Source organism: Canis lupus, chromosome 27 (genome assembly GCF_011100685.1).
Source record: "Canis lupus familiaris isolate Mischka breed German Shepherd chromosome 27, alternate assembly UU_Cfam_GSD_1.0, whole genome shotgun sequence".
In the NCBI taxonomy this organism is placed as follows: Eukaryota; Metazoa; Chordata; class Mammalia; order Carnivora; family Canidae; genus Canis; species Canis lupus.
Window position 1 is genome coordinate 19,524,717 of NC_049248.1, and position 14,161 is coordinate 19,538,877.

General features: G+C 36.8%; 1 protein-coding gene across 2 annotated transcripts in view; it reads left to right on the forward strand.

The window, feature by feature from the left end:
- The window catches only part of PDE3A (phosphodiesterase 3A), a 316,383-nt gene that overhangs the window by 242,351 nt on the left and 59,871 nt on the right, over positions 1 to 14,161 (forward strand). For both annotated transcript variants that reach the window (XM_038576971.1, XM_038576972.1), the window contains exons 3-4: positions 9,528 to 9,785; positions 11,685 to 11,839. In XM_038576971.1, coding sequence (XP_038432899.1) covers positions 9,528 to 9,785; positions 11,685 to 11,839 — 413 coding nt within the window. The remainder of the gene's footprint in view (positions 1 to 9,527; positions 9,786 to 11,684; positions 11,840 to 14,161) is intronic.

The following is a 14,161-nucleotide window of genomic DNA, read 5'->3' on the forward strand; positions in this document are numbered from 1 at the left end:
TGCTATGGCAGCAATTGGAGGGAAGAGCTCCCAGTTAGGCAACATTAGGAGCAAATCAGTAGCATAGATAAGTAGGTGCCCATGAGGTAGGAGAGTCTGGTGATAGATAACACAGGGCAGATAAATGCCAATGAAAGCTCACAAAACTATTTGTGTTAGAATGCATATTTTGATTTTTTTTGTTTTGTTTTGTCTTATGGACATTCTAATCACAATGCAAAATTGCATGTGGGGCAAGAATTTCAATCAGATTGTGAAAATGGGTCATTGTTACAAAGTTTACCTCATGAAAATGGGGAAGGGTGACAGAACTGAAATGCTTGTAATTGAGAATTATTAATGATGTAATTATAGTTTCACTTTAACAGTGGTCCTGAGAGAGAGAACACAATTTAAAATTTTGTATTACTCTCTACCAATTGTCTTTTGTAAGTTATTCTTTTTTTTAGGTCTCCCCCTCACCCCCATGGAAAAAAAGAAACTAAACTCTACCAGTTATGAGGAAGCAGCACTCATTCAAAAAGATCTTCCGACAATTAGAGTTCTTTAAAAAGGCAGAATACTGCCATCTGTTGTTCACTGAAATTGTTTTTAGGCTAAGCCGACTGAGACCTCAAGTTCAAGTTTAATAGCAATTCTCAAAATCTAACCAATCGAAGACCATCAAAACTCATCAACTTTTATGAATTATTTTATTTCAGAGATTCTTAATTTTTCTGTATTTCTAAACTTATGCTCAGTCAGAAAATCCAGTTTCTTCCCCTAACAGAAATAATAGTGCTTTTTATTTATATAGCAATTTATACTCTCCAAGCCTTCCCACCTTCATTTGCATGAGCTGTCGCTGGAAGAGCTCCTTACCCAAGTTCCTTGTAGTTTCACCAGCCATCCCCTCTTTTTCTTTCTTTCTTTTTTTAAAAAATATTTTATTTATTTATTCATAGAGACACACACAGAGAGAGAGAGAGAGAGAGAGATAGGCAGAGACACAGGCAGTGGGAGAAGCAGGATCCATACAGGGAACCCAACGCAGGACTCGATCCCAGGATTCCAGGATCACACCCTGGGCTGAAGAAAGGTGCTAAACCGCTGAGCCACCCAGGGATCCCCATCCCATATTTTTCTAATTAGAAGAAACAGAACCAGCCTGGAAGTCAGAGGCAGCTGAGGTTATCTTAGCAATATGGGTGCTTACTAGCATAAATGATGTAATAAGTATGTTTTATTGCCTAAATTTAAAAAAAAAAACAATATTCTGTGTTAATTGTTGTTTTTTGAGGCTGTGGAGTGAATTTGCTAGTGTCTTGGAAGATACTTAGAAAACAGAGGGGCTGCTTTAACAATTCTTGGCTTATTGACAGATAGATTATGGGGAAATCTATAAGGACACAAGGCCACGTGCTACATCCTGTCTGGTAATGTGGAATGCTCTTTGAACATCAAAAGAGAAGGAAGTTAAGGATTTTGATAACTACTGCATTTTTGCTGTGTCTCACCACTCACATGAGGTCAGTTCACAGCGATGTTAGAAAGTAGTGTGATGAAGGGCCCTATATGTTTTCCTCCTACTGTACATATATATTATCTTAAGGAGAAAAATCCAAATGTAAACTCATATTCCCTGCCAGAAAATTAAAATAAGCAAACATCTGCTTCCTCAGGATGGCATATAGCCAAAGTTCAGCCTACAATGAGTTACTGCAAAATTTTCACATGATTTCATTTTTCAAAAATTTCCCAACCAACTTCAAGTCTAAAATTATAAATGGGTCCTATGAAAGTATAAACACATATGCAATTTTGCTGGCTCTGAGGTCAGAACCAGTAATACACCAAAGACCATTTATCAATCCAGCTCACCTTCTAAGTGAATTTAGTACATTAAAGACCAAGATGCTACTCCCTGGTACCCACAGACAGCCTCCCAGCGAAAGAGGTGGAGGGTTGGGGTGGCAAAGTGTGCTTTAGAGATGGAGGAGACTGCTCCCAAAAACCCACCAGGCATCTTTTCCCAGCATTGAGGACCAAAGTTGGGTAAGAACAGTCCCAGTGACTCTTTCCTTTTATGTGTCATCCCTTACACTGTTTACTCCTCTCTTCTCCCAACTCCCTCTTCACCCTGAGAATGTTCTTCCCATGCTATGTTTGCCTCCCAGGGTGCCTCCCAGGATGACTAAATAGAAGAAGAAGAAAAAAAAAAAAAAAAACCTTCCAACAATGGAGCTAAGATGCCTGCTTTTAGAATCCCTTTCACATACTGTGTTATAAATTATACCAGTGCAATCAACCGTATTAACTGAAACCAGGACTTTCTGAGAGCCTAAAATTAATCTCAGAACTATTATGAGTATATGGGACTAGGGAGCACAGTCTTTGTATTTACCTAGAATAAGAAGCAAAAGTATTCAGGTTTTTGGTTTGGATATTTTGTTTGTGTGATAAAGAAGTTCTGTCTCCATGCTGCCATCACTTAGGAAAAGACTACTAGCCCAGTATATGTTGAAGGCAAACATACGTGCCATGTGCAGAATTTACCACATGATGCTTTCAGTGCAGTAATAATAATGGTGGGGATATATAATATTTATCTAACGTGTCCTGTGGGCCAAGCAACTCTGCTGGATCTTTGTGTGCATGATTTCATTTCATCATCAACAATACTATACAGTAAATGTTATTACCATGCCCTGCTCAGAGCTGAGAAAACAAGCAAGGGAGGCAATTGAAGTTTTTGAAAATCTCAGCAGACCTGAAATTTGGATATAGTCAGGCTGACTCTAGATCCTCTGCTCTTAAAACCCTCATGTACTAATTCATAAAATAAAAATTGGATATTGATGAAAGGGTAAAACTTCCTCTCTTTTATCCCAGTTCTTTACAACCTTGTTTTCCAACTTCTCACACATACAAAGTTCCATATTACATGATGAAAAAAAGTCTCGTTCCTTTTTGCACCTCATGTGCTAATTCGTAAACCAGACTTTACTTTCTCCATCTTGTTTCAGGGCTGGTAACGAATAGCTATGATGAGTAGCTAGAACTATTTATAATAAATAGTTCCTTTCACTGGAGGTCTTTCAAGTGAAAGGTGTTGGGTTTAAAATGGTGTGGAGCTCTCTTAACAGATATAATCAGGACTGTAATTGGTCTGTTCATTTTAAAAGTTTTAAAGCAGAGAATTATAAAAATTTGACCTTTATTCTCTGTGCCTCTTGTAATAGGCTTTAACTTAATACATAGGAATATGCAGGCTTTCACAAATCTTTTCCGTGAAGATCCAAGAATGTTTCTCTTTGAGAACATGTCCGCTGTATTGATTAGACTGGAAAGTTGTCTTTCTTCCATGTGCACATACACCAGTGCTTCATTGTACACAACTGCCACCTTCAATTTATTTCACAGTGGAAATGAGTTGGGTACTTGAAAGTATTCTGAGTTCAAATCTTTCAGATAGGCTATCGTTTTCCTTTTGAATGCTCACAGTTTTACCTCTCCTATTAATTTAACAGAAATTGCTATCAAGGCCTCACTTTTGTGAAATGTATTTATGAAGTCTTTAAAGCTGTTCAACTTAGTTTTTAAAGCAACTTTTCTGGTTTTTACTCATGTTATCACTGGTTTATGGATATTTTATTAGCATAGGTAATTTACAGTGACAAAATACAACTGGCCTGAACAGACCAGTAGGGACCAAAGGAAACTGACACTGAGCAAATGTACAGCTCAGCGCTTGGGAGAATTCTATGGAAGTTCCAGGGAATAGCCTCTTCCTCCTGAGCACTGAATGCCACCAGGCATTTTAGCATAGAAAGGAAACTGCCTCAGTGACTCAATAATACGTTATAAGGTAGAGCTTGGGTGAGATTAGCAATCTCACGCTACCTTAGGAAGATCTAACCCAGTTCTCTGACTTTATGGGGGGAGCCTGTGTGCCCCCAGCTGATACAGTATTGCATAGAGTAAACTTGTGATTAGTTTTAGAATCCATCTTAAGTTAAAATGTTAAACAACGTGGCGGTCTGATTCAAGATGTACAGCATCTCAACTAGGTTACGAAGGTAATTATCTCAATTCTGGTTCTTTGGCACTTGCAGCCTATCTTGGAGTTCCATGTAGAATTTTGAAGAGAGGCTTTTATACTGCTTCTGATTCTTTTTTTTTTCCAGTTAGAATAAATTAATGTCCAAAGCAAATGACTCATCAGATGATTTACTAATTCACTGAGGCAGAAGACTTGAGAGTGATAGCATATCTTCCACTTCTTATTAATTTTTTTTAAAGATTTTATTTATTTATTTATTCATAGAGACACAGAGAGAGAGAGGGGCAGAGGCACAGGCAGAGGGAGAAGCAGGCTCCATGCAGGAAGCCTGACGTGGGACTCTATCCAGGGTCCCCAGGATCAAACCCCAGGCTGCAGGTGGCGCTAAACCGCTGCACCACCGGGGCTGCCTCATATCTTCCACTTCTAAGCAGGGATGTATGTAACCCATTTGATGAAGTTATCAGTTTAATCTTTGCTTCAAAATATATAGGATGAAAAGCTATAACTTGACTATATTGGTACTGCCTCCGACGAATTCATCAAGAATCAGATGCATTACCTTCACCCCACTTTTTACACCAGATAGCCTCCCTGATCATTTTGAACAGCAAATTGTTATTGACCTCAATTTTCCCAGTCCCTTTCTGATTTTTCTCGAACATCTTTTCATTCTTTAAATGAAATGGTATTTGTTGACTTCTTTGTTTTCATTCACCTTGTTCCTGTAGTTATTTCCTAAAACTGCTTAACAGTTATGCCTTTTAGGAATTCCCTCCATCTGAATAATATTTTGACAGTAACCCCAACACGGTGTTGCAATTAATAACCTGGCATGTTACTTAAAGATAATAATTTTATTTTACATACATGCTATTAGTAATTTGATCACATGGATTTATTTGTTGGAATTTTTCAAAATTTGCCTCTTGGGGTAATTTAGAAACTTAGTTGCCTTTCACAAAATGCACATCATTTCTAACCCCTACACATATTCAGAGCTTTCCCTTTCATCATACTAATACTGTAATTTCGAAGTTTTAGCACAGCTGTAGTTAAGAGTGAAAACAAATGTCCTATACTTGAATTGATTAATACATGCTAATCTAGGAGTTACGTTTAGTGGTGTTTATAAGTGTATTTGTTATTGTTTCTTTAACTTCTTATCTATAACTCCAGATTCTCTTGGACTTTTGTTTACAATGAGTAAAGTAACTTGGAAGCAACTAGATCATATTCTGTAGCAAGGCATCTATATATTCACATCCCAGAGATGGTAAAGTAGACTGGTTGGAGATAATGGGGAAAAGGGAAAACATTTTGAGTCCTGTGTGCTTTGAAAAGTGGTGGTTTTACCAAGAGATTTATTTTTGGTTGAACACAAAAAACTACACTTTCCTCTACTGTTTATCAGGCTTAAATTCCAGATTTTCTATTTAAAGGTAGCAATCCAAATTTGGTTGTCATTTAAATAACATCCAGGGAATTAAACTTGCATCTTCTTAAATGTTAAGTATAAATATTTCTATTATAAGTAGAGCTTGCAGAGTAGAATGTCTCATATCACTTGGTCCCTTTTCTTTTTTTAAAGCAAAAGATTTGTTTTATTATCTCTACCCTAAAAAGACCCAACTGTGGTTTCATGCTTTAGTATAGTTCATTACTGCACTCAAAGATGATTTTGGGCTGTTAGCTTAAGACTTTCCTTTAAAGTAGCTTTCATATAAACTTAACCTTTAGTATTTATTATCACTAAGATTTCATCAGTTAAATAGAATATTTCTGAGCATTTGTTGGTATTACCTAGAAACTTACATTATTTTTAAAGTTGGATAGAGTATGGCAATGTGTGACTCACTCTTTTTCATATTTTGTATCATCTGATTAAAAAAAAAAAAACTCTATCATCATCCAAAGCCCTTCTCTCCTAAAATTCCTTACTAGCTACTCCTTGGACACGCCTGTGTCTTTATCACTTGCCTACTGCTTATTGAAATAGGGGCCCATCTGTCTTTGAGCGTATCACATGTGGTTAGCCTTGGCAATTTTGTGGCAAGCAAATCTGATTGTTGGTTTCAGATTTTATGCCTCATTGAAGCCTTTAGTTATTTGAGCCAACAAGTCGTGATAACTTCTATGTGTGATGCAACTTTTGACTGTTAAACAGTTCTATTCTTGAGTCAGAAAACCAGTGTAGCAAAGACCTGACTTCATTCCAGTAGTAAGTATACTTCATTAGAGTATCCTTCTTAAACAGTAAAAATGTCCGCTTTTGTTTTTGTGTTTTTGTTTTTTGTTTTTGCTATTTCCTGTATGAATAATTCTTACTGGCATGAATATTTGTTTTTGCTTGAAGACCTTTCCTTTTACAAAAGTGATGGCATACATAGCATGGAAATACATAATGTGCTTATTCTCTTAACTCTTACATAACAATAACAATGACTTAGAATGAGTTTTCAATTCTGTTCATATTTTATTTATTTATTTAAAAAGATTTTATTGATTTATTCATGAGAGATAGAGAGAGAGAGAGAGAGGCAGAGACACAGGCAGAGGGAGAAGCAGGCCCCATGCAGGGAGCCCGACGTGGGACTAGATTCTGGGACTCCACGACCCGGACCAAAGGTGGCGCTAAACCACTGAGCCAACAGGACTGCCCAATTCTGTTCATATTTTAAAGTTACTTTAAAAATTTTTAATATCTGTTTTTTTCTGAATACGAAATCTGTCTATTACTTAAAAAAAGAAAATGTTATAAAAAAGTCATAACATTAGAGAATTATAAAAGACTTGTTCTCTGACCAGTAATGCATTAAAAATTATAATTTGAATTATTAGTGAACATGCTCTACTTTTTCTTCAGGTATGTAAATTTTGTGTAGTGAGAACAATCTGAGGCAACTTCTTTAATTATTTATTATTAGAACATAAACTGTTAATTTCATTGTCAGAAAGTCTGAAAATGTTATGTCGTAAAAACAAGTTTGACTTAAATTTTCATTTTTTAAGGGAAACGGTACAATGACTTGTTATTTTAAGTTTCTTAGAAAAACATGGATAGGAATAAATATTACTCTTCTAGAAGGTCACACTGAGTGAGTTTTTTAGAAGCATTGTAATTAGGAATACACTTGAAAATACATGTTTCCAAAAGGGAATGTTAACTTAGTTCAGTGACATTTTTCACGAACACTTTTGAAGTTGATAATGTAGGTACATACGTGAAGTATGTATAATTGTTTATCCTAAAACTATTAGCATTGCACTTAAATTTTTATATTGGTTCATAATAGATATTTAGGCATCCAGAAAGAAAAGAACACAACACAGTGATTACATAAACCATTAAATAATTACAGATATATTTAGGAACATTAGATTAAAAAGTTCAACATGTATTTTGGTGTATTAGTTCAGCATTTAAGCTGTAGAACCAGAGTATTTGTTTGCAGCCTCATGTTTCCATGTTCCAGCTATCTGATCGGATTCTGGCAAGTTATCTTTTATAATAAATATATAATGAAAATGAAATTAATATATAAAGTAGCTACTTGGTAGACTTATGGTGATCAAATGTCAGCTGTCACTATGATTATTATGGATACTAATATTATTCCATGGTAAAAGACATAAGTATTTTATATTGTGCTTTTACAGAAAAATTTATCCATTACTTATAGTTGGTATAAGAGTATACATCTTCATGTATGTTGGGTGTGTTCATAATTCTTATATTTTTCTGATAATAATAATACATATTCACTTTTTTGATGACATGTTTTTCCCCACCAGTGAAGTGGAGTTTATTTTTAACTGTGTTGTGAGAGAATGATGAAACTATTCTTCCAAATACATAACCAAACTTGTAATAGCCTTTTATTGAAAAACTCCAGAATTATTATTATTATTTATACCATTATCGGTATTGAGCACTTACAGTTGCCAGCACAATATTGAGTGCTTTACATATATTTCCCCATTTAATTCTTATCATTACCTTCTGAGGTTGGTGCCATTACCATATCCACTTTACAGATGCAGAAATCACAGCACAGAAGCTTAATGACTTGCCAGAGATCATGCAGATAGAAAGTGGTAGGGTTAGGAGTCAGAATTGAGACATAAGTAGCCTAATTCCAGATTCTCCATCCTGATGGCTTAGTGCGTTATACAGTTATGTGGATTCCTTGTGCCTCATACTGTGGCAATATTCCAATATTAATGGTCTTCTATAGACTGTCTTTAAGGTTCATCTACCCTCTTGGACTTGACTCTGCCCATGCTCTCCCTTGCTCTCATGCTTTCCTGATGGCATTTTGGCCTGAGCAACAGGATTGGGAACATTCCTGTCCTCTGTTTCTGTGCTTTTCCTTTCTTCAGCAAATAATGACTCTCAGTCTGATAGGCAGTTTGGAAAATATGACCGATGTGTCGCAGAAAACCAGAACCAAAATTGCTATTCTACCAAGCACAAGAAAAGGAAGGACAACATGTGAATTTGATCAAAAGCCAAAGGCTTTTTGGGCCTAGCTATAGTATTAATTAAGTAACACCATAGGGAGACCTGGGTGACTCAGTTGGTTGAGCATCTACCTTCGGCTCAGGTCATGATCTCAGGGTCTTGGGAACTGAGCCCCGGAGTTGGCAATCCCAGCTCAGCCAGGAGTCTGCTTCTCACCTCTGCCCCTCCTCCACTGTGCGCTCTCTCTCTCTCTCTCTCTCTCTCTCTCTCTCGTGAATAAAATTGTCAAAAAAAAAAAAAAAAACCATAAATAACTACTGTATATCAGGCTTAACTGTAACATTACAATATTACTATATTTGAAAGTTTATGGTATATTAATGTTACTTTTAGAATGAAGTAACTTTTAGAATGAATGTTACTTTTAGAATGCTTCTAAATAAGATGCATTAAAATGTTGAGCTCTTCATAAGGAGTGGCTGATAGGAAGTTTTTTTACAATTCTCTGAAACTTCTTGCCTTTTTAAAATAAATATATATATTTCTATTTATTTTAGAGAGAAAGTGAGCAAGGGAGCATGAGCAGGTGAGGGGCAGGGGAGAGGAAGAGAGAATCTCAAGTAGAGTCCCAGCTAAGTACGGAGCCCAGCGCAGGGCTCCATCTCAGGACTCTGAGATCACCACCTGAGCTGAAACCAAGAGTCAGAGGCTTAACCAACTTAGCCTCCCAAACCCCCAACTTCTTCCCTTTGAAAAACTAGTGTTTATGTTTTTAATTTCTTCACATATCTCCCACCCCTCCCCAAGTTCTAACTTTGAGATATGTGCCACAAACACAAAAATGACAAAAGCCATGGCACATTTTGGCAAAATTTGAAACAGAAATGGGATTTGGATGTTCCTTTATTGCAACCTCAAGGAGTCAATCAGCCCAGTTTTCAGAAAAAGCCCCATTTCAGTGCGGGTACCTTCAGCTTCAGGCCTTTTTCTCATTGGGTGTCCCTCTGTTTGGTGTCTCAGTCTTCAGGAACCAGTATTACTGTGGATATTGCCGTGATGGGTGAGGCTCACGGCCTCATCACCGACCTCCTGGCAGACCCTTCCCTGCCCCCCAACGTGTGCACCTCCTTGAGGGCAGTGAGCAACCTGCTCAGCACCCAGCTCACCTTCCAGGCTATTCACAAGCCCCGCGTGAATCCTGTCGTTTGCTTCAGTGAAAATTACACCTGTTCTGATTCTGAGGAAAGCTCTGAAAAAGACAAGCTGGCTATCCCCAAGGTAGGTATTAATGACATATCCCTGGAAAGGTTAAACCTTTTCTTTTGCCTCCTGGTTCTGTTTCTTGTCACCACCAAACCCAGATGCAGATTCATGTCAGTGACTCGGGATGTGTTCCTCATGGTGATCAAAGTAGTAAAAATTTAGAGGTAAAGACTTGTATCCTGATACCTAACAGCCTTCTGTAAATGAAAGTTTTATCTTTTGGGGTTGCTTATTTTTTTAATTCAGACTTTGAATAAATTTCTACTTCTATATACCAGCTTCTGTTTTGTGGGCAAGGGATATAGCAGTGAGAGGCAGGGGCAGGCTAAAGCCCTACTCTGTTTAAAAGCCCTTGCTCTCTGAAACCCAAAGATCCCCTGCTCATGATTTCTTTGTGTGGTATCCTTCATGGTACCCTCCTGGCTTTCCCAAATCCGAGAAGTTTTGAACTCAGTTTTAATTGATTTTGGATTACTTTGAGTGAAAGATAGCCTTGGTGATGTGTAAATTCCTTCTTTTTATATGTAAGATATAAGAGTTTTATAAATGTCAGCTGTAAGAAATAGGATCCTACACCCAGCTTAGACCTTGCATTAGTTGAAAATGGGTTATATTAAAGACTGAAAAGAAAATCAGAATTTAAGTCATCTCTGGCACATCCTGTATGGTTATCTGTTTGGTAAGTAGGCATCGGTCCTCTTGAGCCTAGTGGTCAGTCAGCAACACCCACAAGTTAGCTGTTGTGAGTCTCTGGACTCGGGAATGTGTGTTTCACACAACTTTATCATTAGGTATTTACATAATTTTTTTTTGAACACCTGCTTCTCTGAGAATGGTATGGCTAAGCTTGATGTGACAGTAAAGGGATAGAGAGAGATTTACTGTTTCCTTTCAGTCTCAAAACTGACATGAAGTGAGTGAGATTTTCAGGTATCAGTCCTGGTATTTATAGTGCTTACTGTTAATTACCTTCTGAGATGCATATTCAGATCTTTAAGAAATATGGGAAACTAGGATCAGAGCTGTTCTGGAATCTCAAAGTGCCTTATACTTCTCAAGAGTTTTTGCTATCTTCAGAAGACCAGAATGCATCTTTGTAAACAATGCCTATGTGATTTGTTTACTAGGAGTAACTAGCCACAAATACAAATGGGTTGAGCTTTGACCTATTATATTGCTGTAGTTGTATTAGAAGGATGCCTTCACTTTAATTTTTAATGTGAAGACCGTCTTCAAAGTGCTGGTGCTCATCCTGATAAGTTCAGAGTCTTGCCTCCGTGCCCTTGATGCCATATATCCTGTTTAGGGTATCCCAGGAGGAGAAATAGTCATGAGAGGGCTACAGGTCATCCTGTAACAGAAGACTCAGCTAAGATGAGTTGGTACTGATGACATTACCCTTATTTGTGATGTCTAAGTCCTGCTAGCCACAAGAAAAGTGGTGCATTTTGTGAGTTACATCTTATACTCAGTTCCTGCCTTGTGTAAATCAAGAAATTAAATTAATAAACACTTTAGTGTAAAGACTATTTTTCAAGATGATAAAAATTAATCCATGCCCCTAACCTCAAAATGACTTTTGAGGAAAAAACTTTTGTTCACAATAACTAATATGTATATAATTATGTATATTTCATTAAACTAATGTAAATATAAAGTTTTCCCAAAGGTAAGTGACTCTTGATCCTATAATTCCTTAAATCATCATCTAAATGAAGTTCCCAATTGTTAATTTTATAATATTCATTCTTTTATTGAATTCCTGAGCACCCAAATTTCAGATAGGTATTATTTCAGCCAATACAGTTTAATAAATTCACTTCCAATTAAAAACCCATTTTCTCCCCTTGTATTATACAGAAGTTAGAGATCAAAAATATGCTTGGTAATAAAATCAGCACTCCTTCTTCCTAGCGCCTGAGAAGGAGTTTGCCTCCTGGTTTGTTGAGACGAGTTTCATCAACTTGGACAACCACCACCTCAGCCACGGGCCTACCCACTTTGGAGCCTGCCCCAGTACGGAGGGACCGTAGCGCTAGCATCAAACTTCATGAAGCACCTTCATCAAGGTTAGGCAATGCTCCTTTCACATCTCTTAGAGAAGTTACTTGCCAAAAGGAATTATAAATTACAGTGGAAAGGTGGCCCAACCAGTTATTTTTGGTTGGAGGCCCGCTTTGAAAATGAAGAAAATATATGGTTTAAATGCAAAACACTATACAAATTAACATCAGCTAATTAGGCTTGAATTGTGTTGCATGGTCTTACTTATAAATGGGAACAGTGACTTGAGGTGATGCCTCCCAGTGTGACAGGATGGGAAGAGGTGAGCCCAGAGTAGAGGTAAGCTAGATTTTATGTAGACTGAGATTCATATTAAGATTCTTCAATCAAAGGCATCCAACCTGACATTTACACATTGTTGTTAGATTTCCCCAGCCAGACCAGTTATCTTAGCATTATATGAAAGGCAAAAGATCAGATCAAAAAATGGATTGTCATCCTAAGAGCATGTGGATATGTTCAAACATTTGGTAATTTAAAGTTTATTTAGGCAGAACACAAATTGGTGATTGCCAGAGATAGGAGGTGGAGTGTGCCAAATGGGTGAAGGGGCTCAAAAGTTACAAACTTCCAGTTATAAATAATTGTGTTGGGGATATAACATGCAGCATAGTGACTATAGTTAATAATGCTGTATTGCACATTTGGAAGTGGCTGAGAGTAAATCTTAAAAGTCCTCACCACCAGAAAAAAATTTTTTATAACTGTGTGCTGATGGATGCTAACTAGATCTATTTTAGTGATTATTTCACAATAGATATGAATATCAAATTACTATATTGTACACCTGAAACTAAGATGTCAATTATATCTCAATTTTAAAATAGAACAAACCTTATATAGTATATTAATTATAATTTTACAAAGTGACTTAAAAGCCAGAATTACCAAAGCTAAAGAAAAGATAGTGTTAAGATCTAGAAAGAATTTTGAAGAAAACACCATTGTGAAAGGAGGTATTTGTATTTGTCCTTTTTTAGTTAGAATAAGAATGGCATGTTTTATAAGAATTCAGTGATTTTTAGGACATTTCCCATAGGATTTCAGGTTTTTGAAACATTTGAATTAGTACTTATTAATGCCCTAATCACTGAAAAATAACCACATCTTTGTTGAATTCCATGATGACAGTATTAGAAGTAATTTTCTCCTGATCTCGGCCTTGAATATAAATAAAGCACCATTTTGAGATTGGCAGAGATATGGAAACCTTTCAAATCATGAGTTTAATGACTACTACCTTTCTTTCTTTGTCATTTAAAAATATGTGTAATTTGTTTCTTCCTTAATGCCACAGAGTCTAATGAACCTATAGAATTAGAAGCAAACTCAAATGATTCTTTATTTCACAGATCAGTGTAATTCCACTTCATCTTATTACCTGTAGTTTTGTAAAACTTCAAACACCACCACAGGAGAAGGTTAGCTAATCTGTTTCATGAACATTTCCCAAAGGTCAAATTACAGGTCGTTAGTGATATCTTCCTCTGAAAATATTGACCATTGTCAGTATGTACAGCAGCAAATACTGATAAGTGATAGTGGATCCTAGTTAAATATTTGCTCCTTAAGAATATGAATTTTGTTCTCAGTGTATATCTTTAGAGAGGCTGTTTTACCAACACACTTTGCTGAGACTTCTGTCATAGAATAGTTAATGCTCCATGATTTTTTTTTAAAAAGATCTTATTTATTTATTTGAGACGATGAGTGAGAGAGAGAGGATACAAGCAGGGGGAGCAGAAGACAGAGAAACAGACTTCCTACTGAGCAGGGAGCCCAGTGTGGGTCTCTATTTCAGGACCCCAGAATCTGAGCTGAGCAGAAGGCAGATACTTAGCCCACTGAGCCACCCAGGTGCCCCACTGTATGATTTTCTTACCACACAGTGACTCTGCCAAAAATCCATTTGTACACTTTTAATAATAATTAATTATAATATTTTGTTACTTTTTTTTTAACTCATGATAGACATATATATAGAGAGAGAGGCAGAGACACAGGCAGAGGGAGAAGCAGGCTCCATGCTGGGAGCCCAACGCGGGACTCGATCCCGGGACTCCAGGATTGCACCCTGGGCCAAAGGCAGGCACTAAACCTCTGAGCCACCCAGGGATCCCCTAATTTTTTGTTACTTCTGATCAAATTTCATTTCTCGTACTTTTTTTTCTTAAATGATATTAGAGACTATAGTTGATATTATCATGAAGAATGTTTCAAGAACTTTTATGAGCTTAACTTCCAGGGTTCCTGTCATCATGTTTGATGAAATAAATACTCATAATCATGTATTTTCAAAATAGATAAGGAGGAGCGTCCAATCTCAC